At 40.8% G+C, this 26520-nt stretch overlaps 1 protein-coding gene across 1 annotated transcript in view; it reads left to right on the top strand.

Moving 5' to 3' along the window:
* Positions 1-26520, top strand: part of vwa8 (von Willebrand factor A domain containing 8) — a 77254-nt gene that overhangs the window by 39630 nt on the left and 11104 nt on the right. The window contains exons 26-39 of the mRNA XM_067604148.1: positions 389-540; positions 2776-2884; positions 3923-4061; positions 5025-5212; positions 9589-9708; positions 9918-9982; positions 10098-10223; positions 10309-10418; positions 11028-11179; positions 11904-12108; positions 12238-12319; positions 12992-13196; positions 20430-20538; positions 22375-22531. Of these exons, the coding sequence (XP_067460249.1) occupies positions 389-540; positions 2776-2884; positions 3923-4061; positions 5025-5212; positions 9589-9708; positions 9918-9982; positions 10098-10223; positions 10309-10418; positions 11028-11179; positions 11904-12108; positions 12238-12319; positions 12992-13196; positions 20430-20538; positions 22375-22531 (1919 nt within the window). The remainder of the gene's footprint in view (positions 1-388; positions 541-2775; positions 2885-3922; positions 4062-5024; positions 5213-9588; positions 9709-9917; positions 9983-10097; positions 10224-10308; positions 10419-11027; positions 11180-11903; positions 12109-12237; positions 12320-12991; positions 13197-20429; positions 20539-22374; positions 22532-26520) is intronic.

Below are 26520 nucleotides of genomic sequence, written 5' to 3'. Positions count from 1 at the left end.
CCTTTCAGATAGCGTGTCTTATTCTAGACTGTGTGTCCTTGCATTGACCCCTGAAGAATTGTAAATTATATTAACTTTCTCTCATTCTCTGACCCTCTTCACTCCATCTTCTCTGCTTTTTCCTATTCTTCTTCCTACTTGCCATCCTCCCTGCTCTTTTATCCCTTTTGCTCATCTCCCTTTCATTCCTCTCACTATTCCCCCGTCTCTCTCCTCTGTCTCGTCTCTCTTTTCCATCACCCCCCCTCCCCCATTTTTCCTTACTGTCTTTTTCTTTCTTCTTTTTTCCAATGACCCTTTGCTTCTTTCATCACCCCCCCCCCTCCCCCCTTCTCTTTTACTTCTTCCTCCCTCTCTCTATCTCCTACTACACTTTACCTTCCAACAGAAATTCCCTGACGAGGGTTTGGCCAACGTGGTGCGAAATGTCTTCGACTTTGACTCTTACAACAAAGACATGAGAGAGGTTCTGATCGAAGCGCTGCACAAGCACGGGATTCCCATTGGAGCCAAGCCCAGCTCTGTCACACTGGCTAAGGAGTAAGGCATCAGGAGCACAAGTCGCTAGGATCACACACACACAAACATACACCACAGGCACCTACCATACCCGACACACCGTTCACCTCACTCGGGTCTCTTGTCAGACTGTCATGTAGTTAAAGAAGCCAGTCAGAAAGCAGTTAGACTAGTGCGACGGACACTAGATGACATGGGCATTACTTGACAGCCTACCTCTCCAGTCACCTCTCCAACACAGCTGAGCTAAGGGGCTTCCAGTCCATTTTACTACTGATATTGACAGGATGAACCGAAATTCGGTAAAGGCTTTTATTCAGTTGTAATAAACTGAATATCTTTGGGTTTTGGAATGTTGGTCGGACAAAACAAGACATTTGAAGAGTCATCTTTCACTCTTTAAAATTATAAGGGTAATTTTTCACTAATTTCCGACATTTTATAGACAAATTGATTAATTGGAAAAATAATCAACAGATTAATCGATAAGGGGAATAATCGTTAGTTGCAGCCTGACTTAAAATTCATCAAAATCTACAGATAGAAGATCTTTGGGTTTTCAGCATCATTTTAGATACTGCACAACAAACCATGTGTCATTTTTAACTCATTTTTTGAAAATATTTGCACAAGTAACCAAACAATAAAATATAATATATTAATGGACAGTATGAATTAATTTTAAGAAAGCATTGCACTAGTTAGATAAAAAAACAGCTTAAACACTTAATTTAAACTGCATAAACAGAAAAAATTGTTTTAGTTGAATTTCAGTTTTATTTACAAAGCCTTGTTTTTTCTCATGCCATTATGATGTTCCTGTTAGAATAAAATGATAAAATGAAGGTTAAGACATTTTTTAAATTAAAGTTAACAAAATACATAACTTGGATCAGTATTTTCACCTTCCAAAGTTTTCCAAAACTGTTCTTCTGAAGTGGCTTCATTCTGATGAAAGGTTCTTGATATGACTATTAAAACTGACTTTCAAAGAACCTCCAGCAGAAAGTGGTCTCTCTGAGATCAGTGGTTCCTTCTGCCTGAGAATGTACCTCATGACACCATTCACTGATTTTAGTGTATGTATAACTTTTAGAAATGAAATCTTGAAATGCTTGAGATGATAATACTTGAGGCCTATGATTGATTTCAGACTGGTGTAAACATTGAGGCTTCCATGAAGTCGCCTCACTGCTTCCTAAAGTGTGAAATTAACGGCTGTCTAGATCATTTACATTACGTCGCCTTTCCTACAAAGGAAAGATGATATCCACTACATTGTCTCATTATGTACAGCTTTGTCTTTTAAATAAAGGAAAATATTTGTTTCTTCTGTCTCCTGTGGTTTTATTCTGATTTATTATATTCATAAATTCAGTTTCACAAATCTCTCAAGTCAAATCTTGAGAACCAAACGGGGAAGAAACAAGTATTTTCCTTGAACAATTACGTAACTGTAAAGATTGTCTGTTCCATTGTGTCTGTACATACATCATCCGAGGACAGTGAGTTTTTTTTAACAGTTCTGTATCTTCTGGGATCCATGCTTAAGTGATTTAACGCCCATCTTGAACAGATTATAAACAAGTAGTTGTTTTTTACCCACAACATCTTGTGTGCATAAAAGCAAATATTTTGTCTCTTGATTTCCAATTTTGGACATGGAAAACAGTTTCTTATGGGTCTTATTGCTTTTCCATTCATAGACATATTTATGGTTAGAGGACTGTCCATCCTCCAAAACTTCTATTTCCTTAGAATTTCTGTCTTTTGTGGTTGTGTTGCATCTTCACTCCACCTGCAGCCAATAAGACTGTGGCCATAATCCAGCTATGATTCATGGGAAGAGCAGTAAACATATGGTCAGACACAACAAGCCGAGCAGGGACACACACACACACACAGACATATACCCACATACAATATATTGGCTCCACCCTCTCATGAGACATTGGGATCAAAGTAAAGCCTTTGTTTCCAAAGAATCCTCCTCACAACAGAATACAGCTTTCATCTGAAATAATTTTGTGGTGACTGTGTTCAGCCCTTCATAAAATGAGTTAATTGTAATTATACTGGGAATGTGAAATGGTGACAGTGTTTTCCATAATGAATCAGAATCATAATGAATCAGAAAACAGCAAGATGTGTCCAAGAACATGCGTCGTCAAAAACACACGCTCACAATCACAGCTCTGCAATTCACAGTTTGTCAGGTCTTAATGCAGTTGTCACAATGTGAACTTTAACCTTTAGGTTGCCCCTGCCAGAAGTCAAGATGACAGGGTACTGGACAATAAACCAAGGTGGGAACGCTCGCCGCAAACTGCTCTGTCCCACTGAGACTCACCCCATAGATATCAAGGTAAACACACAAGGGAAACACACTTTAAAGCTCACCAACACAGCAGATACAACGGTGTGTGTATGGGCTAAGGAACAGTACTTCAAAAGTGAATTACTTGTAGGTTTAAAAGGAGACTTTCCTAGAGGAGAGTTGCTGTGATCACCTCCTGACCGTTTTTTCATAGTGTATAAAAAAATATCAAAACATCTCTAGAAACTTCCCAAACCTCTCCTGCACAAACCCACTTCTCTGTTGTCCATTCATGCCGATATACCCATCATATTACAACCAATCAAACAAAGCAGTGATTTTGCTAAAATACACTGCTTCCTTGTTATCCGGTTATGCTGCTTTAAGTGCAGAACCTCCACCAAAATCTGTGCATTTGCCATATTGTTGCAAAACTAGAAACTATGCCTGCACGGAATATATAGTGCTGATCATATGGATGCACTTGTGAGAAGTGCAGTATGCTTTAGAAATTTGAGACTTCTATGGGCTTTTTGATTCTTTGTGTCTGTCGTGGGAGCTTTTCATCTTCGCAATCCATCGTAACTGACATGAATTCAAACTGACCACAGCTGCTGTTCGGTACAAAGAAGCAATCAATCAGCCATCTCTCAAGTTCAGAAGTGCATTCATTCATGTTTGACACTCAAGACATTTCTTTGAGTGTAACTTTTGTGACATTTTTTGCCTTTATTTGACAGTCTAAAGTGCAGAGAGACATGAAAGATGGTAGAGAGAGTGTTATATGCAACAAGGGTCTGTGGATATTGCGGTTATGTGGTATATGCCTTAACCAGTGGACTATGGGGGTGGCCCCAAGTATCACTTTAAAGCCATGTTAGGAGTTTTATGTGTAGTGTCAGTTTGGCATAACTGCATCTTGTGTACCTTCAGTAGTTGGGGGGGAAAAAAATAGAACATTAACAAACAGCCTTGTGACCCTGTGTAACACAGTTACACACAACCTGAGCCGTAAACATTAAACAACAGTGTTGTGCACAAACTTTGCGAGTGTGTGTATGGTTTCAGTTTGTTGTGTCTTCCCAGGGCCCTGTGTTTCTGCGTGTTCAGAGTTACCCTTGCAATAGACAGGAAAGCAGGGCTTTGAGTTTCAGCGAAGAGAAAGCCCACTGGCAGATTCCCATGAATGAAGTCAACATCATCTGCGATGTCATCACCAGAGACGGTACACACACACACACACACACACACACACACACTACCATCACTGTCACACAATAAATTCTGAGGTCTCTGGTCTCACGTTTTTGTGGTCATTTAGGGACATATTAGAGGATCCAATGGATGAAGTCTGTAACAATGGAATGATCTAAGATCCAAGGATGAGATAGACAGGAGGAATATTAAAACAGACATTTCGTTCACATGAAATCTTCTGGCCTCGTGTAGGTGCACGGCTTTGCAGCAAATTAAACACACTTCCAGTAAAGGTTAAAGAAAGGGAATTACTCTTTGAAGTTTTTACTGGAAAATGACGTGGAACTGCGAAAACTATGTGTGTTGGATTAATCACAACAAATTCAATGATAGAGACTACAAACCAGAAAAAGATGAGATACCATAAACAAGAGTTAGGACAAAGGTAAATGTCAATTAGAAGATTAGCAAGAAAACTGGATTCACACAATTTTTAGAGTAACTGTCGAATTTGTTATTCATCCCCATACCAGAAAGAAGCAAAGTACAACATTAAGTCTGTTGCATACAGTGTGTGCAACAGACTTAATTAAATACACAGTAATTAATCTAGTATAACACTACATATAAATACAGTAGAGTCCACATGAGTAACAGCAAGCGTGATCAGAACTAAACTGATCACAGAAAATAATTAATTTCATATCTCAAATTTTCACAAAATAGTTACAAGAAATTAAATATATACACACAATGCTCCAACAAGGGCATTTGGAGAGTAGATACAAGATACCTGTTGATATTGGCATGGACACAGATCTGATATAACAGCGGGCAAACAGCTATGATGTAACTGTGCCAGTGGTGGTTGCTACTAGTAACAATGTCCTGGAATATGTATTATTAATACACAGTAACAGCTGGATATGTAGACAGACGTGCATCACAGAATGAATTACAGTACTACATAACATCTGTTTTTATCTTGCAGATGTGCTATACGTGGCCACGTGCAACCCAGTGTCCCTGTACTCTATGAAGGAGCGCGGGGAGACAATCCAGTGCATGGAGCTTTACGACGTCTTCCCCAGGACCATCAGTGGCGTCTGGCAGCCCTTTGTCACCATTGCTCCCCTTGGAAGTCCCCTGGATGGACAAGTGGTGCTACATGAGGAGCAGGTTGGCGCATGCACGCACCCACACACACACACACAGTTGTGTTTACATCACTTCAGAGGACGTTACATTGACTTACATTCATTTAACGTTAACTATAACCGCCAAATGCCTAACCCTAACCCTAACCTTAACATAACCCTAAATTTACATTTAAACCAAGTCTTCACCCTAAAATTAATGATTTATGTTAAAGGGAATTGCTTTTTGTTCCCATAAGGTGATTTTCTCACAACATGACTATGTCCCCACAACATGAGGAATACCTGCACCACACATACACACACACACACACACGAGACGAGCTTTTATGACTACATGATCACACTGATTAGATTCATTGATGTTTTTATGAATCCCCATGGAAAAATGTGCTGTGTATTCTGAGTAAGGAAACTGCCTATTTAAAACTCAAGTGGGGTGGATAAGCAGTGTCATGGTGCAATGATATCTTAGTAGCACCCCCACACAGAACGGAATCTGGCTTACATTAGTTGTGGACATTAATATTTTTTGCACACTTAAGTCAGGCTACTGCTCTTCCCTATGACATCATCAAACGGGATGGAGTCAGCTTTGTAGCAGCGGTTAAAGTTCCAAACCAGGAGAGGGTGTCTAGCTCCTGTTTTAACCCCAAAAATATCATTTAGAGTTTTTATCTTTCCATCTTCACACTACTGATAGAATTTTCCAGATTCAGTGTATATTAATGCTTTAACAGCTTTGAAAAAATAGTACAGAACAGAGAGGCAAACAACATAATAGACTCTATTTTCGTGGAGGCACAACAACCAGTGCAAGCAGCACTCTGACTGTTTGGTATTTTCCTGACCTTGAAACTGTACCCATCTGTGTGGTATTTTGGTGACCAGCGCAGAGCGCATGGTGCACAGATGGGAGGAGAGGTGCAAACTGGTGGGAGGTTCATTCAAATGAAGCAGCGCAAAGCGAATTGATGTATTTTGGTTGAAATTTGGTCCTAGACGTTGCGCTGAAAACAGATGTCTCAGAGCTACGTCTGTTTCTGGTGCAAAGTCAGTCTGCTGCTGCTTTTTGTGATTTTATCAACAAAGGCAAACTAAAGACTTGCTGTAAACATGGTGAAATAACGGATTAATACTTGAAATATAAAAAAGTTATTACAATTTAACACTCTCAAACCAAAATCTACACAGAAGATAATGTCTAATGTGGTTAAAGCAGGAACATCAGTAAATCAGTCTGCATTGATCTAAATGAATGTGGGTGATTCTTACAGTATCTGTTGTCCACAGCTGTTTATACTGTATGAAAAGCTTCTCCTCCAGTTCATTAAATCACTGCAACATCTGAAGACAGCAGGACTGATATGTTGGTAAATCTGCAGCCTCCGATTACAGAAGTGTCACTCCAGAGCGCAGTGCTGTGACACATGGCTGTTTACTGTGTTTACCTTCATTAAATCGTCTGAAACGATACCAGGCTGCTACAGTATCACTACACACACCTCTACACACATCACACATCATCCAACTTTCTTTTCAGCAAAAGTAACGTCTCATGTTTTACTCTTGAAATACGTTGCAGCGCAAACGCTGTTGTGTAACGTTAATTACTAAACTATGTGACCAGGTGAAATACATTGGAATTATGGATAATTAGCTGCAGATTTGTGGTAATGTATGTTCATGCTATGGTGCTCTGAACCATCCAGACATTTGTTGAGCTGTTATCATGCTGAACTGTGATTGGCTCAGCTGTTTCAGAGCTATGAGAGCAGTGATGTGACTGGCTGAGAGAGTATTTAATAATCACCACACACGCTGATCTATATTGCACTTTGCACTGCTGCACATACATGAACCAAAATAGCAGGTGCACATGGATACACCCACACCGTCTGTGCGCCCGAGACCTACCACGCTGTGCTTGTCGTTACGCTCGCACGATTAAAATAGGGCTCAATAAGTCATTCATTAAAACATTGCTCTACAGCGCCACAGGTGGTCAAAAACAGCACAGGGTAACTTTATTACAGCGGAGAGAACTCAGGATAAAACAAGTAATCACACTCTGCAAAATGAACTGAAAAGAAAACAAACACTCGCAGATTTATTGTTGAGAGGAATGTGATAATGGCCGTTATTATCTTTTCGTAAGCATGAACATGATATACACAAACAATGTGGTACCGCAAAATGTAAGAGGTGGGAGTATGACATACTAAACACACCTTACACTCACACACTGTCAACATTCAGAAATAAATCAAAATCTATTTCCAGATAGTTTCATGTCTCTGCTGTCGTTGCTGACTGACCACTATGACATATAACGTTCAACACTGGCATTTAAGCTTTTTTTCTGAGGACAACCACAGATTCCTCACAGTTTTAAAATAACCGTGCTTCAAGTCTGTTAGAGTGTCTTAAAATGGTTGGTGGTTAGTCGTTGTTTGCTGTTGAATCTCTCTTACCCCATAAGACCCTGGCCTACGACAGGAGCGCGTAAGACAAGAACAATGCATGTTAGCTATTTCTCCAGCTGGTGCATATTAGGCAAGAGGAGGACTTCTAAAAATACCACTGTGATGGATCATGTTACGTCTAAAAATGAAGAGGTCCAGACAACTTAAAGTTCACTCACAGGTCACTGGCCTTGCAGGGAAATCAGGAAAACCAGCACACGTACATACACATGTGCACACACGAGTGCAGGTTCTTGCAAGAATTCACACAGATACATGCACACATAGATCTAATAATACAAAATACTAAGAGAAACTCAAAGACATCATTACATAAACATCACACTCCTTGACACATAGAAAACCTGAGTGAAACACTCTGGCCTGTCAAAAGACAAATCCACATGCAGAAAATACACATGTGCTCACACATGTACATGCTCTCCAAAGGCAGTTGTATGTTTAGAATCAGGAAATGGGGTTTGCCTTCTCTGAATAGCTCAACCAGTCTACAGTACAGTAGTGTGTATGTCAGGAATGGGAGGCCATAAGGAAACCATTAGTGTGAAGCAGGGCTGCCGGGGCCGAGGCCAGCTCCCCTGTGGCTCCTTCTCATAAAACTCAATTGAAGATGAAGCCTGGTGCGTCACAAATAAAAGCCTTTGCACAGTTCACCCAACACACACTGTATATACACACACACACACTGATATCTTACTGCTTATCTGATATGAATAAAGGAAGCACACAAATGCATAAGCATATACAGTCAATATGTCTATCTAAATTGAATCAAATTAACTTGCAGTGAAGTGGACGGTTAGCAGAGACACTGCTCAGAGTAGTAACAGCTAACAGGACATCAGTACTAAGATCCAGAGTTTCACCTGGAGAAGAGCACCCTCTGTTGGGTGTATAAAGTTATTATGATTATAAGATTTATTATTCTCGCTCAGAAGCCATAAAACCTGTGCTAATTGTCACTCCTCCTCTCACAACTCCTGACTCCCTCTGCTGTTGACTGTTGTTAAAGGCATAAGAGGCTGTTAAGATAACTCACCTTTTCCAAATTCACTATGACACACTGACCACCAGCACAATATTTCTTGCAATATTGCAATTGCTGTCAACAACAGCTGTGTTGTCCTGATGGTCCAGTGGCCTAGACACATGCCCTGTGACTGTGAGGTCACCTGTTCGAATCCAGGTTGGCAACCTTGGTGTATTCATCCTCCTGTTTCTGCCGGCTGTCTGTTGTGAACTTTGTTCACACACACATACGCACACACACACGTTGGTTCTTGTGGATCTTTAAAAGATGTAGAATACATGTATGTCAAATTATGTGCTTCTCACCGCTTGTGGCTATATTTCAAGTTATTGAGTTATGATTCTTTTTTATTTAACCTTTATTTTACCAGGCAAGACATTAAGAACAGATTCTTATTTACAATAATGGCCGGTCTTATTACAAGTCCTTATTCTCTATGTACATAAACGACATTTTGACACTTGCCATACTCAAGCTTGAGTCCAAATTATTATAGTATATAAATTATTATTCAGCGATAGAGATATGTGCCAAAATATAGATTCGGCTTTCTGGTTCTGCTAAAAGAAATGCCCATTTGCAAACTAAGGAGAGGTGGGTGAAGACGTGGTAACAAGACGAGCAATAAGGATATTTCTGCGAGCATGAGAAATGTCTGAGAAAGCATCCCAGCTCTGACACAGACTGCTCTAGCACTGGTGTAAAAAAAGAAAAATCCAGAGAACAAAGCCCACGATATTGACTAGTCACTGTCCAAACAATAAAAAAGTCAAATGTATGTGAACAGCATTTCTGTGTCTGTGATTTTGATACTAGTAACTGGAGGGTATTCTTATTCTGTAAATCTCATTCTCTCTCTTTTTCGGTCTGTCTCTCTGCCAGAGTAACACGGTGCTCCATTTGGACATGGTCACAGGCGCTGTGCGGAGGCTCATGTTGTCTCAGGACAGCGATCAGCCTTCCACCAGGGCCTCGAACTGGTGGGGCAGTAAGGAACAACAGGTCAGAGGTCTCAAAGTCTCCAGAGAGGAATGTGAATTGGCTTGTGGCTCCCGAATGCTCAGGGATCATCTCCACTGTTAATTCAAGACATAGACTAGACATGTTATTTCTTTTCTAACTAATAAACATTTGTTTTTGGAGATGAACTAGAACTAGTGTAACATTTTGTCTGAAGTTAATGTGTGGTGCATATTGATTGTTTTTTGTAGGGAGGGTATAAAATGTGCCGTGACTTCTCCCACAAAAACTGGCTCCTCTTCTATAAGGAGGATGGGTAAGATACCCTAAACTAGATTATCCACAACACTGCTAAACAGCATAATCTCAGTGTTATGGTGGTATTAATCGCTGAGCCGTGTGCTTTTGTTTGTGTTTGTTTACGACTGCAGCAACCAGCTGGAGGTGCTGGATGTACTCGAGGGCCGCGTTCACTCCATCTCCCTCCCCATCAACTTGAAATCTGTCTTCCTTGTAGCAGAGGATCGTTGGCTCCTGCTGGAGAGCAACACCAACAAGTACGTGGCAGATTTCAAGTCTCTCTCAGGGTCTAAATCTTTGATTTCAGTGGTAACGAGACATACTCTATATGTCATTGAATAGGAAGTTCCTGCTGACCAAACCCATGCATATGGCAGCTGAAGACTCTGGAGTTTGTCAGCTCCACAGCATCAGTGAGGACTCCGTCAGCTCAGGGCATGGAGTCAGCTCAGGTATATATAACAGTAAGGATATCTCACAGCTGTAAACAAAGGTTAATAGGGCTATTATGTTCTATCCTGCTGCTCTGCATTACTTACTACAGCCCATTAACAAAATCAGGTAGACACACATATAGACAAATAGGCCGGGGCCCTCAGCCAACCATATGTCTGCCTTGACAAGACCTCTTAGCTAATGTGTGAACCAGTCATGTCTCAATCAATATTAAACATTCATGCCACTCCTCAACACCATTAGTGACAACGAAATGTGAAGTCATGAGTAATGTCCACTATCTAGACTGAAGCAGTCACCAAAAGGTAATAACTTAGTGGACCTCTCGTTTTCTAACTGGACACCGTGGACTGTTCTCTAACTAATATACTGTATAAAAAATATATTGCACTTATGGAAAGAGCTCCAAATTGTATTGTAGAGGTGTACTTCATGTGAGAGATTCAGCTAGTGTAGTCACATGAAGTACACCTCTATAATACACTTTGAAACTCTTTCCACAAGTGCAAATTTTGGTACGTTAACAGAAGAGTTTCAATCCTTTTCATCTCCTTTTTTTTTTTTTTTCTTTTTGTCTATTCTGTCATGCCCTTGTCGGCTACCAGCCGAACTGTCCATCCCCCAGATGCTGTCATGTGACCAGCTTCCCAATGAGAACCTGAGTGCCGCTCTTGACCAGAAGATCGTTTCCCCTAATCGTATAATGGCAGATCCCAGCTGCTTCGCACAAGTCATTGTAGGCTTCCCAGACCTCATGGTGAGTGAAAAGAAGACATTGTGAACATTGTTGGTTAATGTGTGTAAATTGTTTTTTAAATATGTTATTATCATGTAACGCTAAAGTTGCACTGGACAACATTTTCATGTAAATGTGTCTGATATTTCCACTAATGTAGTTTCTTCTGTGTTAGGTCAAATATGAGGAGTTTGCAGCTCAGTGGTATCATATAAAATGTTTTCAGTGTTACCGAAGTTGTTCAAACAAAATGTTATTTTCCACTTTGACTTCACCAAATTACATAGTGCAGGTTTCAGGAAGCTGTACTTGCGGGATGGCGAGGTGATTTAGTGTTGCAACCCTGTTGCTGTGTAGCATAAAGGGATATAATTTATGCTTTTTGTTATGGAGTTTGGCTGTTCTCCCTTTATCTATTTTACTGTACCAACAATGCAAGTCAGGTGGATCAAAGACTCTATATGAGCATACATATAAGTGTGAGGGTCCATATATCTGGGTTAACCATGCATTGGAGTGGCAACCCATTCAGCATGTCCCTGCCCTCAGCTTAATGTATGCGTGGAAAAAATTAAATGGGAGGAAATGAACGAATGCATGAGAGGTTGGTTGAATGAGTTACTTTAGTGTGGGTACTAGAGCTGAACTGATAGAATATTAATGTACGCACAGCTTGATTATACAACTATGTGCTTGATGCTGTATGTAAGCAGTGATATTTTCCTTGATTTCTTTTCTTGTCTAGTCTCCTAATGAGGTGTACAGCTTTAAAAGGCCTGTTGACTTATCAGTGATGAAGAGTGGTGAGAGTGGGGCTCAGACATTCTTCAGAAGTGGGCTTCGGTCCACCACGCCCAAACGAGATAATTGTGTCAGTCTGCTCTCAGCCAATCAGGTGGTCCGGGCCCTTCCACCCAACAAGGTGCCCCTGAAGGAGGTCTATCCCAAAGGTCAGAGATCAAATCACATATGTCTTGTTTAGAACATAGAAAATCTCTTTTTTGTTCCACTTGTGTGTGAATCAGGGAATTTATTCATTGTGGCCCCACTGTAAAGAAGTTTTCTCGTTTGTCACTCAGATGTCACACCTCCAATGACAGCAGCTTACCTGGAAGTGACTGATCTGAACTCTAAAAAAGTCAAATATGTTCCTGTTCCAAGGTAAACACAACAAACAATATTTTGCACTATCTCTCTCTGAAATACTTTGAGAACAATAACTGGATTTTTGCATGCTCTAGCACCAGCTAGTGGTCAGAAACAGCTTTGAACCAAATGTAAACAAGTAATTAATGGTCTTTATATGTTTGACCAATATCCTTTTAAACTTGCATACTTCTTTAAAACTATTCTTTGTTTTGGTCTTATTTTATTCTTATGTGTCACCAAACAATGAAATGTGTATAATTCAGCCTTTACACTTATCCTACATGCAGTAGTTCTCACAATTCATAAAGAATTCATAATTATTGTGCAAGCAGAAAATATAAATTTTATGTTCCTGCTTGTATTGTTAAAGAAAAGCAGCATTTTGTTTCCTGTCCTGTGCTTTGTGTCTTGTCTTTGATGATTTTTGCCTTTTTTTAAATTCTTCTTGCATCTTTGTGCCGCCTGAGTCTTTTTTTGACCACTTAAGCCAAGATTTTAAAAAAAGAACAGTTTGCTGACACACACATTTAAGGTCAAAACCCTCTGACATAAGATGACATCTGATTTTGATTTTGATTTACACAAAGATAATTTAAATGTTACACCCAGCGAAAGTATCGATGCCCTTTTGATGATTTCTGTATATGACTGTGTCTCGACTCTCTCCATTGTCGTACCTGGCAGGTCAATGACTGTGTCGCCTTACACCAACTGGTTATCTAAGGTGTCAGAGTCTGACGTGCTAATGGCTGCTCTCGGGTCTGGAGGTGTGGTCACAGTGGATATGGGTGGGTACGTCCGGCTCTGGGAGACAGGATTGGACGCTCTGCAGCGATCGCTGATGGAATGGAGGAATATGATTGGGTCGGAAGATGGCAGACCCTTACAGGTAATATCACAACTCAACTGACTTGGTAATTAAGATGTTTTGTCTTAAAATTTTAATTGGTTCATAGAATGTTATCTCTCTTGGGTGCCTAAATGTTGTATCACAAGGATAACTGGAAAATGAGTACGATCCTTGTAGTCTGCAGTTTCTCTAAACACCACTGAGTGGCAGCGCTACTTCAAAAATAATTAGTGTGAACATTACTCAACTGAACATCACACTGCATACTTGCCTCACTCTGGCAGAAAACATTGACTGCGGAAACATTCCTTATTTTATGCGAACCGGAACGTTTCCAGAACTGAAATTTATGACCTGGCTGTACCCAGAGTGGGCGTGAATGAATGGACGGGTATTGTGTATGATGATGTAATAAGTTTGACCCTTGCTTTAGGTCAAAACATTCAGGCCAGCACACTGGGTACTGAGACAGCATTGTTAAGATGCCCACATACACAACGCAGACAGACAAATTCTTTAGATAATGTAGCCTTCCAGATGTACGGCGCACTATCTGGGGATCTGTGGATTGTGCACAAGCAACTGAGAGACAGAAGACTTATCATGTACTAAAATGTGGCTATCAAAGAGACATAGCATCATAGCATTGACTCATGTAGATAAGTGATTGTTGTCCTCGTTAGCATCCAGAGAGTATTTCTGGAATCTGAAAAAAAGATGATTCATAGAATCTTAAATAAGTTATAAAACAAATTGATTAATAAGTTCCAAGTCAATAAGATAAGCGTCTTTTATGTGATGTACAAGGAGCAGGCTGCATTCTTCACTTTTTAAATGTACTCCCATGAGAAGGAATCATAATGTTTTGGGATGCTATGAATCCAGTGATATAAATCTCTAGCAATAGATTGCCGAGGTCCAGGGCTACAGAGCGAAATATTTCAGACTGCGTTGGAGTGAGACTCTATTTAATGTCCACACACTCCCACAAACTTGCACACCTGCAGTGCACACACGGGAACTCTTCTTGGGCTAGATTCCTCAGTAGCCAGGTCTTCTTTGATGGGGCACCTTGAGTCCACTGTAGGTCAGACTTAGACAGACGCTCCCTGTGCTCCGTGTTAGCCCTCTGCAAACAACAGTAGCGCTACTGTATTTAAACATACCTGCCTGAAAGGCCCTCTCTATCTGCTCAGATGTGCTACTTTACCAAACTGTTTACACACCTCACCTCCATATGAGCCTACCTGTTTGCATGCTCACCAAATGTCTTATTTTTGTGACATGCTTAAAGAGTGTAACAGTCAGGCTTTTGACCAAAGTATGAAATGGAAAGAGAAGGAAGTCTTCATGCTCTAAGAAGATTTAGTTTTAATTGGCAAAGACTTGTCTTATTGTCTTCATAATACTGGAGCGCCATCCACAAATGTTATTCAGTCACAATCATCACACTGAGCTGTGTTAGTGTTTTTCTTCTGTCATCTCTCTTTGGCTTCAGTCTGACTTTGCTCCATTACCGCATCGTTGACATCATCGATACAGACATTCACAAATGCACAGGAGACATCAGTCATCACCTATCTGCACACACACAATACATGTCCTTTGTTTAACTAGTGATTCTGGTGCCAGGTAGGTGTCTGCAGGTATTCACATTCATACCAATTCACCTTTATATAACCAGTCACTCATCCTTTATTTGTACAATATGGTTGTTTTTGTACCCGTATGTCAAAGTCTGAGTTTTGTTTTCCTCTACTGTTCTGGCTGGACACCTGCCACTGCTTTCCTCTCCTTGCCCTTGCCCCGTTGAAACTAGCTTATCAGTCACGCTCATACCCACATATACACATGCTTGCTTCTTTAAAGTTCAAATTTGCTGCCTTGCAGACTTGCGCCACAATCTGCAAACAGTTGTCATTAACAGCAAGCAAATAACTGCATGTATTAAAAGGCTTGTTACCACATCACACATTGTGTACCATAATTCAAGTACAAATGACTAAATTATAGTTTTTACACACATGCACATACAAACAGCACATATTGGATTCATAAACTCTATGAATAAAGACTATTTTGTACTCAGGCATGAAATCACACATAGATACACTTGCACATGTTCACAGGTTCATGTACAAACATGCCTTTATACACACACACATACGCATCGCATGCACTCGAGTTCACACAGGGGCACACATTCACTCACAAAAATCAATCACTAGTGGGTTCATACGATTACACACACACACAGAGGCCATCTCTCCTAAATCTCTCTGTGTGCAGGCGTCTAAAGGGAGAATCAGAAATTTATGAGGCTATTAATCCTACAAGACGAGGCGTGGACCACAGATGACGGTGAGACGCTGGGTGAAGAAAACAGAGAGGATGGAAAAACTCATTGAGAGAGAAGGCAGAGACATTGATTCCCACAGTCATAAAAATGAAGTTTTCTCCACTAAGGCCCCCAACCCCTCCTCCCTTGCCTCCTTCTATTTCTTTTGGTTCTTCTGTCTCAGGATAAGGGTTCTGTCTTTAACTTACCGCTCATCACTGGGACCAGTAGCAACAACAACATCCTGGGTTTACATAATGTTTTCTCATGCTTCAATCACAGACTGTAGAAATATAGAGACATAAATAACAATAGTGTCTGTAACGTCACCCATTAGTTTCTAAAGGTTTGTTTTAAAGCTTGAAACCACAATGTTTCAGTCTCCTCACATTTGTTTGGAGACACAAAATCCACATTTCAGCAACAGGATGGAGTCAGGTCGAGCTTGTTCAAATATGCAGCATTGTGCACTGCGAGACCTGGCAATCAAACAAACAGAAAAAACCCAAACACACCCAGATTTAAGCCTGTGGAGAAAAAAAACAAAATTCCCATCAATTATATCTATACCTAACATCTTGTGGAAAAAAAGTAAGATTGTATTTCAAGAGAAAAGTTATGAGTTATGCCTATTCTTCAGTACTCCCATCTTAAGCATCTAAACTGCTACTCAACTCACTGCTGTGTAGATTTAAACATTCACTCACTGTGGCTGCCAGTGGGGTTCATCACATTAATTGGCAATATGCATCCCTGTTGTTCTCTGAGTGGCAGCTGGTTTCAGCTTGACATTCTGTTGCTATAACAACCACTACTGTCACAGTTTCATAGCAGTTGAACTGATACTGTTACTTCCTCTGTTTCGTCAGATATGTAACCAAGTAAATATTGACAGATATCTTTTATCTACGTTCCAAATGCCCTTGTTTCATCATTAGTTGTTGGATTGACTGCTATGTACTTTAACTCATGTGTTTACTCTTGTGTATATGTCTACTAGATTAATTGCTGTGTTGTTCCCCCTATGGGGACAAAATGTTGCTTGTTCACTGGTGATACATTGCTTCTTTTCTTTTGGCTTTTTTTTGCCTTTATTGTACAGTTGTACAGTGAAGTGAAACAAGGGGAGCGCATGCGCAGTTACCATTCAGCTACGGGGGGCAGTCCCAGTTTAACTAATTTGACAGTTTTGTGAATCCAGTTTTTTAGCCACGCTGGCAGTGTAGTTCTAGGGATGGTAATGTCATTGGGTCAGTCAGTCAGTCTACCACTTTGGTCAAGACTGATATAGCTCAACAACTACTTTATTGGATGGATTCCCATGAAATTTCATACAAACATAGACAGACCCCAGTGGATGAATCCCATTTACTTTGGTTGTATCCTTTCCTCTAGTGCAGTCTTTGAGTCAGAATTTTAATTTGTCCAATATTTGGATTATGGTTTATTTTTCTACTAGTTTGGTTCTTTACAATCTTATCTTTTTCTGATTTGTAATTACCAAAGTGTGACAAACATGTGTCAAAGACCTAAGCTGAAACTCTGCGGAGAACACAAAAGTCTTGTGATTGTACAAGTCACACTAATTCAAAAAATTCAAGAAGAATCCCGGAAAAAAATATAAATAATTATACAAGCCCTGCCAAAAATATACTGGATGAGAACTTTAAGAAATATAATTGAGCCCTTATCGTTGCACATTACAGACTCAGGCAGGGGAGGTGGTTTGAAGTAGAAAGACAGATGCTACTGTAGCTGATTATATTAGAAGGAATGTGAATTTTCTCCTATCTGACAGTGTTCATCTAGTTAGTGAAACTGATCGTCCTGCTACCAGGACCCTTGCTGGGACATCGTAATGTGACACACCCTCATGCCTCATCCTGTAAGCAGCACAGTCCAAATGAGTCATGTCTCTGACACAACCAGAGTAGGAACCTGAACCGCTTTAAAAGCCATTCAGAACCCAAAACGGACACATGTTGTAAAGCATCACTCATCCTTTTTCTAAACCCAAAAGTAGAGCATTAGTCACCCATTTACTGGTTGTAACTGAGCCAGGATGAAGAGTTTTATCTATATACAGTGTGATGACAAGGCTGGATTACTGAAACAACTGAAACTGGAACCCTGGTATCTCAACGTCCTCTTTAATGGACATATTTCACACTTAAAATTAGCATCAAAACCCAGCAGATAACTGGCCTGACGGAGCGGAGGTGGCGCTGGCAGGGGGAGAAGAGCGTGTGTGGCGTTTATCAAATGATTGTAACCGCAGTCATAAACACTCAGTGAAAAGATATGTCGCAGCTAAGCCTTTGAAGCCACATTCCCGTGCATCAGGTGCACACTCTCTTTCGCCTGCATGGGGAAGGCATGTGTCCAGCAAAGCTCATGTTCTGCTGCTGTTTTTTTTTCTGTATGTGGTGCATGACTCACACATACACAGACTCTTATGCATTAGTGTGTAATCAGAGAGCAGTCACATAGCGGAGGTGAGATCCTGAAGGTGAGCTGTGGTGACGCGAGTGGCTTAAACCTCTGACCCTTTACCTCACCACAGACCTATGGCGCCGAACTCTCTCTGGTTACTGAGGTTAACGATGGTTCACCTCCAAGCACGCACACGCATACACACACCTCATGTAGATCCTCAGTAACACTGGAGTAATGGAAAGCTCTTTTGATACACAGATTCTCTGTTGGTTTGCAGCTACATGACACAGTGAGGATGTTTGTCATTTTAAATTACCAGTTTGAAACCCTGCTGATTATTCAAACAGCCCCTCCCCCATCCCTACTGTTATTGTCATGCAAGGACATGGCCAGTTAAGATTTGCACATGTAGATGTGTATTGTCAACAGTCAACACAGCTGAACTTTTTAGATGAAGGGATCATGGTACGTCTGCATGTCTGTGTCTCTATGTAAGATTTCCTTTACTGACTGCATTTTATTTCAATGCCAATATCAATATTTGACAGTAAAAATCTAATGTATTGTAAAATATAAATGTAAAATATTTTAACACATGTTTTTCAATATGTCTATTGAATTATCAGCCACACTGACATGTCAGTCAGATGGTACATTTTTAATTTATTTTTACTCATATTTTTCTGAATTTGTTATTTTATGTTTGGTTTACATTTTTGTTTGATTGTTTATTGATGTATTATAGTTTAAATAGATTTTTGGTTAAGTTTTCAAAATTGAATTGTATTGCATATACCTATACATATACGCTAAAACCTATAAGTCTCATATTTGATAGTAAATTTATAGTTCAATATTAAAATCCTGCCTCAACCCCTAGTCACAAAATTATTGGTTTATTGCCAATAATTTTTATTTATGTTAAGTGGTTTTGTTCAAAATTAATACAATTATAGTTGTTGCTGTTTTTTTTTTTTCTTACATTTGAATACTAATATTAGCTGAACTAGAGAGGTTAAAGATGTCAGCTCATTCCTGGAAGATTGCCAGTTTGAATATCATCTGCTTCATGTGTGAATGCAGAGATGGAAAATAGCAGAAACCAATAAATTTTGTGAGAAACAGCAACCAAACAAAGCTTTTCATGACACCTGTGTCCACTGTATAATCTGGTTCCCACAGTGAGTGTTATCTTGTCTTTATAATCTGGCATGGTGTATATCAGACTGACCCTCCTAATCTGCACTAAATATAGAGAGCTCTGCTGATGCAGCACTACTCGGCTTCATGTAGGTGTGAGAACATAGCCTGAGCTCTGAGCTCCACTGTGTGTCAGTTTGAGGTGTGGACAGTGGGTCAGCTTAGAAAGAGGAGGGGCACCTCTCAGCTGGAGTGCTGCTCTCTCGAGATAAGTCTCTCACCAACCGCTCACACCATGACAAACCAAGCAAAAATCAAATACAGTGAAGATAATAACTCACAGACAGCCACTTACAGTAAACAACAAAACCTCATTCTCCCCAAATACCATACAAATGCCTGTAGTATGTAAGAATGCAACTGAACTACAGGGGATACACTTAGTCTCCCACATAACTACCCCTTTCTCTCTCACTCCTTCATGCGTGCCAGACTCTGGCTGGTTGCCTTGCCTTCGTGTGAGAACCAGCATGCTGATTTTGGCTCTGATGTTGCTTTTAAGATGGACATAAATGTCCAAAAGTCTTAACCTCTCTCTCTGTCTCTGCTTCTTCCCTCTCCATCACTCTCCTGCAGAGTTAGACAGAGCCTGTTCTGTCTGCTCTGCTGAAACCAAAAACCTGAGAGATAGAAAGTCTATTCTTTTATTGCTTCAACTGTGTGGTGGGTAGCTGACCGTTTTGAGGGGTTGGATGGCTGTCACATATTAATTCAGTACATCAAGAGGTGAACACAAAGAAAATGTGTCCAGTAGGGTTGTGTGAGCTTGGGAAAGAAAAAAGTACAAGCTCAAATATCTCTATTTTTGGCAAAGTGTCATTACCACTATAACTACAACCAAAGGTGTTTTCTTTGACACTCTCTTAGGGAATGTTTTAACATGGTTTGGAATTTATTTCAGTAACTGCTTCACCAGTCATCATGTTTTCCTCCTCTATGACAGCCTCTGAAAGGGAGACCACTAGTCTTTAATGCAATCTTGTGAATGGTATAAGGGTACAACAGTCTCTTAGCCATTTTAGACCTAAAAATACTTAATAATAGGAACTTTCTTTGATAAAAAGTAGTTCCAAAGAAAACTGTTCACAATGAAGTTTGTGAATCATCCTGAATAGCCGGGACATTGTTTCTGGAAAGACATGCTGCTGTGATTTTTTCAAATGTGGTTTAACAGTGGTTTGAGCACCACATCGATTGGGGTGGCAGCAGAAATCTAACACGGATATGTAAAAACCTGGAGTTTTTCTCTGAATGTTTAAAACTGACCTACGTGGCATCTCTCATTCCTTTCCTTCCAGATTACCATCCAGAGGGAAAGTGGCTTGGATGTCACAGCCCCAAAACACGGCAAGATTGACCCCAACAATGATCCTCATGTTGGGGGAAACCAGTGGGCAGGAGGCACAGGTAACAGGTTTCTTACTGGGTCAACAATACTCACAAATTCCATCTATTGACAAAATGAAGATTGAAATCCGTAATGACATTTGAACACACACATTACTTTGAAAGGGGTTGTGTAGGGTGGGATATGTTTGAGATGGCAGTGGTGTGCTCCCTTCTCTCAGCAACTGCTTAATTGCTGCTCCTCCAGCAACTGCTGCTCCGACAATGACCTGATGGCTTGCCGTAGGGCCTGGTGGTTAATTAGGCCATAAAACCTCTGCAGCCCACCTCCGCTGGGAGCACTTGTGCTCTCCAGCCCCCCTGCACTGCTTCAGCTGCTGTGAGCTCACTTCAGCTACACTTTACCCACTGCAGCCTCCCAAGGCACAGTTAGCTCCACGATGCATAGGGACCTCTGTGAGGTAAACCACAAGACCAGGTCCGGCCTGAGATTTGTTGTCATGATCTGTGGTGGAAAGATGAGCTTCTGGTCTTGATCGACCTGGATCTTCCAGTCATGGGCTGTGTCCAACAGGCTTGATTCTCTCCTTGTAGTTGGAAGCTTTGGGAGTTTTCCTGCTGGTACGAATGCAGTGGTATGAGAGAAGCCAGTTGTTTGGGGATGGTGTTGGCAACGGTTCTCCTCTGCTCCAGGATACTTGCCAGTAGTCGGAGAACCTGGTTGTGTCTCCATGTATAGAGGCCTTGGGAAAAACTGGTTTTGCAGCTGATAAGGATGTGCCTTAGAGTTGCTGGTTTTTGGCAGAGCGGACATGATGGATCTTCTCCAATCCACTGGTTTTAGTTCTTCGGAGAAGGAAGCACATCATAGGTGGCTCTGATGATAAAACTAATTCTGCCTCCTTGCATCTCACGAAGATCTCTCAAGGTGAGTCTGAGGTGCTCCAGGTTTTCCCATGTTGTCCATTGGCCCTGTTTGACCTGTGAGACTGCCCTTGCACCTCACACCCCTTGTTACTGGACCTCAGTAACTACTACCTTTAACCTCTTGGCTGATGTTGCTTTGCGCCAAGTGGGACGACTTGTCATGAGACCAAAACCACCTCTCCCACACTGCACCTGACCTACAATGTCCCCATGCCTGAGAGCAGATTTAGCTTGCTCTACAGCCTCAGACAGGGTCCACTTCCTCCCAGTTGTCAGCCTGGGAGCAGTTGCTCGTACCCCAACGTCTTGAGACTCAGCCAGGGTCATGCTCCGCCACACCTTTGTGCTCTTGTATTCTTCAGCAAGGCTAAAGACAGGCGGTTCCAGTGCACCATTCCCATACAAGCCAATCCTGCTGAGGCAACATGAAAGTCCAAGCCACTTCTTTATGCAGGAGCTGAATGTTCTTTCCAGCTTCTTGAGTTTGGTGATGGGAATCTCGTAGATTGTCAGAGGCCACATCAGACATGGAAGCAATCCAAACTGCAGGCATCACAGTTTCAGCTTGCCAGGTAGTAAGTTCTCGTCTATGCAGACCAGGCCATTTATGATTTTTTCTGTAATTTGGACACTCTGTTCTGTGTCTTTGAGGCTAGCGTTGTATTTGTTTATTTATTTATTTTATTTTATCTTTATTTAATCAGGTAGTCTCATTGAGATTAAGATGTCATTTCTAAGAGAGACCTGAGAACAAGAACACAAACAGCAGACAGAAACAACACAACTACACAATAAACAAGGAATTAATAAAAACAGTTAGAAGTAAAAGTTATAGTAAAATTAATACAGTAATTTTATTGAATCAGTTGAAGGTCTGGGCAAAATGTGTAGTTCAAGTCAGTGATTGGTTATTTGAAGTGGCTCCACAAGCACTGATTGGTGTATCCCTAACAAGATGTTTCTCCGCAGGCGGCAGAGACACAGCAGGGCTGGGTGGTAAAGGGGGTCCCTATCGCCTGGATGCAGGACACAAGGTCTACCAGGTTTCCCAGGCCGAGAAGGATGCAGTTCCAGAAGAGATCCGCAAAGCAGCCCGCGAAATGGGTGAAAAAGCCTTCAAAGAAAGGTAGGTCATATTAAATACAGAAAATAGTCATCAAGTAATGATCCACTTTCTCAAGTTGCCTCCCTCTTTTTTCCATAGCTCAATTGACTTAGCTCCACAGGTGGGAAACAACACTCATAAACCTCTTTGTGTTGTTGCTGTGTGGAGGTGCACAGATGTTTTGGACTCACTGTCTTTTTCCACTTTGGAAACCATCCAGATCTAAAGTGTGTAATGTGGAACAGGTGTGTGTGTGTGTATATTTGTGTGTGGCCTTTTTATTTAGCCATCTGCAGGGTTCCCTGGTCAGTCAGCCATCCCAGGTATGGTGCTCCATCCTGGGCAAATAACCAAAGGCTGCACTGCCCCGGCCGCATGGATGAGCGATAGAACAGTGGATCCCACTGGGCAGTGTGTGTGTGTGTTAGTGTGTGTGTGTGTGTGTGTCTGTATTTTGCTTCAGAGTGGAAGGTTGAGAGGGCACCTCTTTCACCAGCTCAACCATGAAGGCCTTCTCTGTTCTCTCCTGCTTCAAACAGCCTCGTTCTCTTCACTTTCTTTGCTCCCCCATCCCCCTCGTCCCCCCCGTCCTGCCTCCCCCTTTCCTTCATGGCTCTTCTCATACACTGACTGCTTTCACACCAAGAGGACAGCCTCTTGGACTCCTCTTCTCTTCTTCCCTCTGTCTCAACCCATTTCACCACCCTTGCTTCCATTTTCCAATTTCTTCCTTGAGACCTTTTCCCTACTTCCCTCTGTCTCCCCTCCCTGCACGCCTTCTGCCTGTCTATCAGTGTCCCACTAAGCCCAGAGAAAATCTTGTAGCTACATGCTAATACTCTGCTTCCAAGTAGATGTCACTGTACTTGTTTTTGAACACAGCAGGTTTTTTTCATATCTAACGTCAACCCTGTCAGGCTTTTTCCATACATTCTCATCCACTGATGTGTGCGTACAATCCTTTGTTTACTTAGCTTTATGTTAAGCATCAAACTGTAATCCTTCCATAAATCCTTGAGTACCTGACACGCACAAGCAAAAACAGGCTTAGGTATGCCTAAAACATGAAACACACACACACACACACACACACACACTTTGACTATCTTTCTGACTGTGTCTACATACCTTACAAACCATCCTGTATTTTGCAGGGTTTTTACCAGTTTTGAAAGTCAAAAATTAATTAGTTGATTTAAAAAAATAATTTTTGTATGTTTTACAGGTAGACAAAGTTACAGAATAGGTTAAGTTGTCTTTTTAATGTAACTTGAAAACTAGTGGACATTGATTTGCTGGCTACAAGTCATAGGGTGAAAGGAACCATTATGAATAAAACACATGGTTGTAGGAAGTTTGTCCTCTTGTAGTAAATGTTACGTTGTAGTCACGACACCTTTTACATTAATTTCATCCTTGTTGCATCATTGCTTTGTTATATTCTAGTTCCATGGTGGCATACATATAGCAGGGTAATGATGGTCAAATATGTGAAAAAAATCTGTATTGTTACCTGTATTGTGGAATCTCTAAGTTGGTACGTATGTGTTTCTACAATTTAAAAAAAACAACAATAAAATGCAGTAAATGAGAGCGAGGAGAGTTTCCATCAGCTGAGAATCCATAAGTGTCGAAATACTACACCTACAAAAATGGAAAGAGTTGTTCAAGAGTTGACATTAAAACATGTTGGACACGTTGCTAAGTGTTAAACATATTTCATATGTTTATCGCCAATGGAAATATTTTAACACACCAATGAATAGCAAGGCAACCACAACGCGCAGTAAGTGTGAACATATGTGGGAGGTTGTGATGAGAAGATGTTTGACAGAACCAAAAAGCGAAAAAGTAACTGTTAAAACAAAACCAGTATTTTGTTTAACCATTCTGCTCCTCCAATCCAATGCATCATAATTTGCAGAGTAAAATTAGAACAAAGTATTTGAAAACTAGTTTCTTCATCGTTGTCTATAGCCTGGGAGACGGACGTGTTGTGCATGAAAAGCTACTGTTTGTCTGTTTAGTTTCAGGGAGTGTCAGCCTTGTTTTTGTGGTTGTTCTGTGTGAAATTTCAGTGCGCTGTCTCCACCTTCAGCCAAAACACTCTCTCTCTTTCTCTGTAATTCGCTCCCTTTCGTTCTCCTGTTTAAGTTTAAGTCAAGGTTCAGGAATTTGGAGGAAATAGCAGCGGCCACTGGCCAGAGTGTCTGCCCACCATATAAACTCTCACGCATCCACACACACACACACACACACACACACACACACCCCCATATATGCACACATAGGAATGTGTGGAGGAAGCCACTGTGCCATGTCTCGCTGTATGGGCTGTCATGATGTGGTGTGAATGCAGAGGACCAGACAGCCAAAAATACTGTAACTACAAATGAATGGAATACCTTGAAACAAACATGTTAAATGTTAATCAGAGGACGTCTTTTACATCATTATCAGCTACCAGTCACATGTCAAAAATCTTAACCAGATATATTTATATTTCTTCTTCTTGATCATTTAACTTTTTTTTTATTATTGTTTGTTTCAGAATCATACATAACTAGAGGTGTCACAATATACCATTAACAATAACTGTGATATTTAAATAATGAAATATTGATATCACGTTAATAATACACGTGATAATATTGTGTAAATAATCCAGCGCCTCTTAAATCACTTCCGTTTCTTTCTGTTCTCGTTTTGTCTCCCTCCTCCAACGCCACACACACACACACACACACACACACACCTTGTTGATCTTTTTTTATCAGTTCATCTGGTTGCCTTTTCACTGTCCATTATGTGGAATTGTTCTTTTTGTTCGCTTTTGTATAGTTATGGTTACAGACTCTCTCTCTACTTCCCTACACTTGTATTCTGAGTGTAATTCATTTTCCAGAAAAGAGACAAAACACACAATAAACAAAGTTAAGATGATTTGACTGATAGCATTTTTTTTTTTAAATTTTCCATAGATAATATTGTTATTGTGAATTCTTTTGGCCATGGGAGGTGGAGAGGTCACTGATGATGTACTTTATCTTAATTCAGACACCTGTTGCAGACATTATGCTGACAGATATCCTCTGAGTGTGTATGTGTGTGTGTGTGTGTGTGTGTGTGTGTGTGTGTGTGTGTGTGTGTGTATGGTCTTTTTGATTGCATGGCTGATGCCATCACAGACTACACAATATACTGTGTCTGTCTGACTCTGCTCTCATACAACCAGTCACACACACACACACACACACACGCACACACAGGTTTCTTGCAAGCTGTGACACATAAAGTCAGAACCTCTCCACCATCCTACAAACCCTGCCCGCTTTTTGAAGTCGCTGCTCTGTATCTCTGCGGTGGTCACGGTCTGGTTGTCATCACAAGTTTCAAACACCTGGGAGAGATTTCACCCACCTCCTTCTGTCTCTGTCCAACACACACACACACACACACACACTTAAACACATCAGTTTTTGCTCACATGGTGGAGGTAAGACCCTTACCTGTCTGTGTGTGTCAGCGATCCTAAAGTACCTGCACAGTGTGATAATACTGATAAGCTCGGCTCGGGGGTCATAGCCCACCTGTCTTGTCCACAGGTGTGTTTTAAAGAAAATACACACGCACACAAAGCGCTACATATTTAACGACACTGACCCCTGTGTCAGTTTATCCGCAGGTGTGCTGTGTTAGTGAAAAGATTTAACTGTGTATTTGCACAAGCTTCAAATGTATTCCAAAGTTGCAGGTGTGATTTTGCTCTGCTGCATCATCGTGGTTGCATTCATAGACTTGTCTGTCTTTGAAATGAAAAATGCAATTCTTTCAGAAAAAGCAAGGAAAGAAGAGGTAGCACCCTCAGCTTTTCTAATGAATGTATAAAGTGGTGGTATGTGAGGATGGATAGTCCTCATAGGTGTCTTCTTATCCATGCTGGTGTGCATTTGATGATTTGTTCTTTATGAACTTGGAACCTTTATGGAAAGTTTAGTTGTAACTAACCA

This window comes from Thunnus thynnus, chromosome 11 (assembly GCF_963924715.1).
Source record: "Thunnus thynnus chromosome 11, fThuThy2.1, whole genome shotgun sequence".
NCBI classification, from domain to species: Eukaryota; Metazoa; Chordata; class Actinopteri; order Scombriformes; family Scombridae; genus Thunnus; species Thunnus thynnus.
The sequence above is the reverse complement of the archived record's forward strand: the minus strand, read 5'-3'. Positions and strand labels throughout refer to the sequence as shown.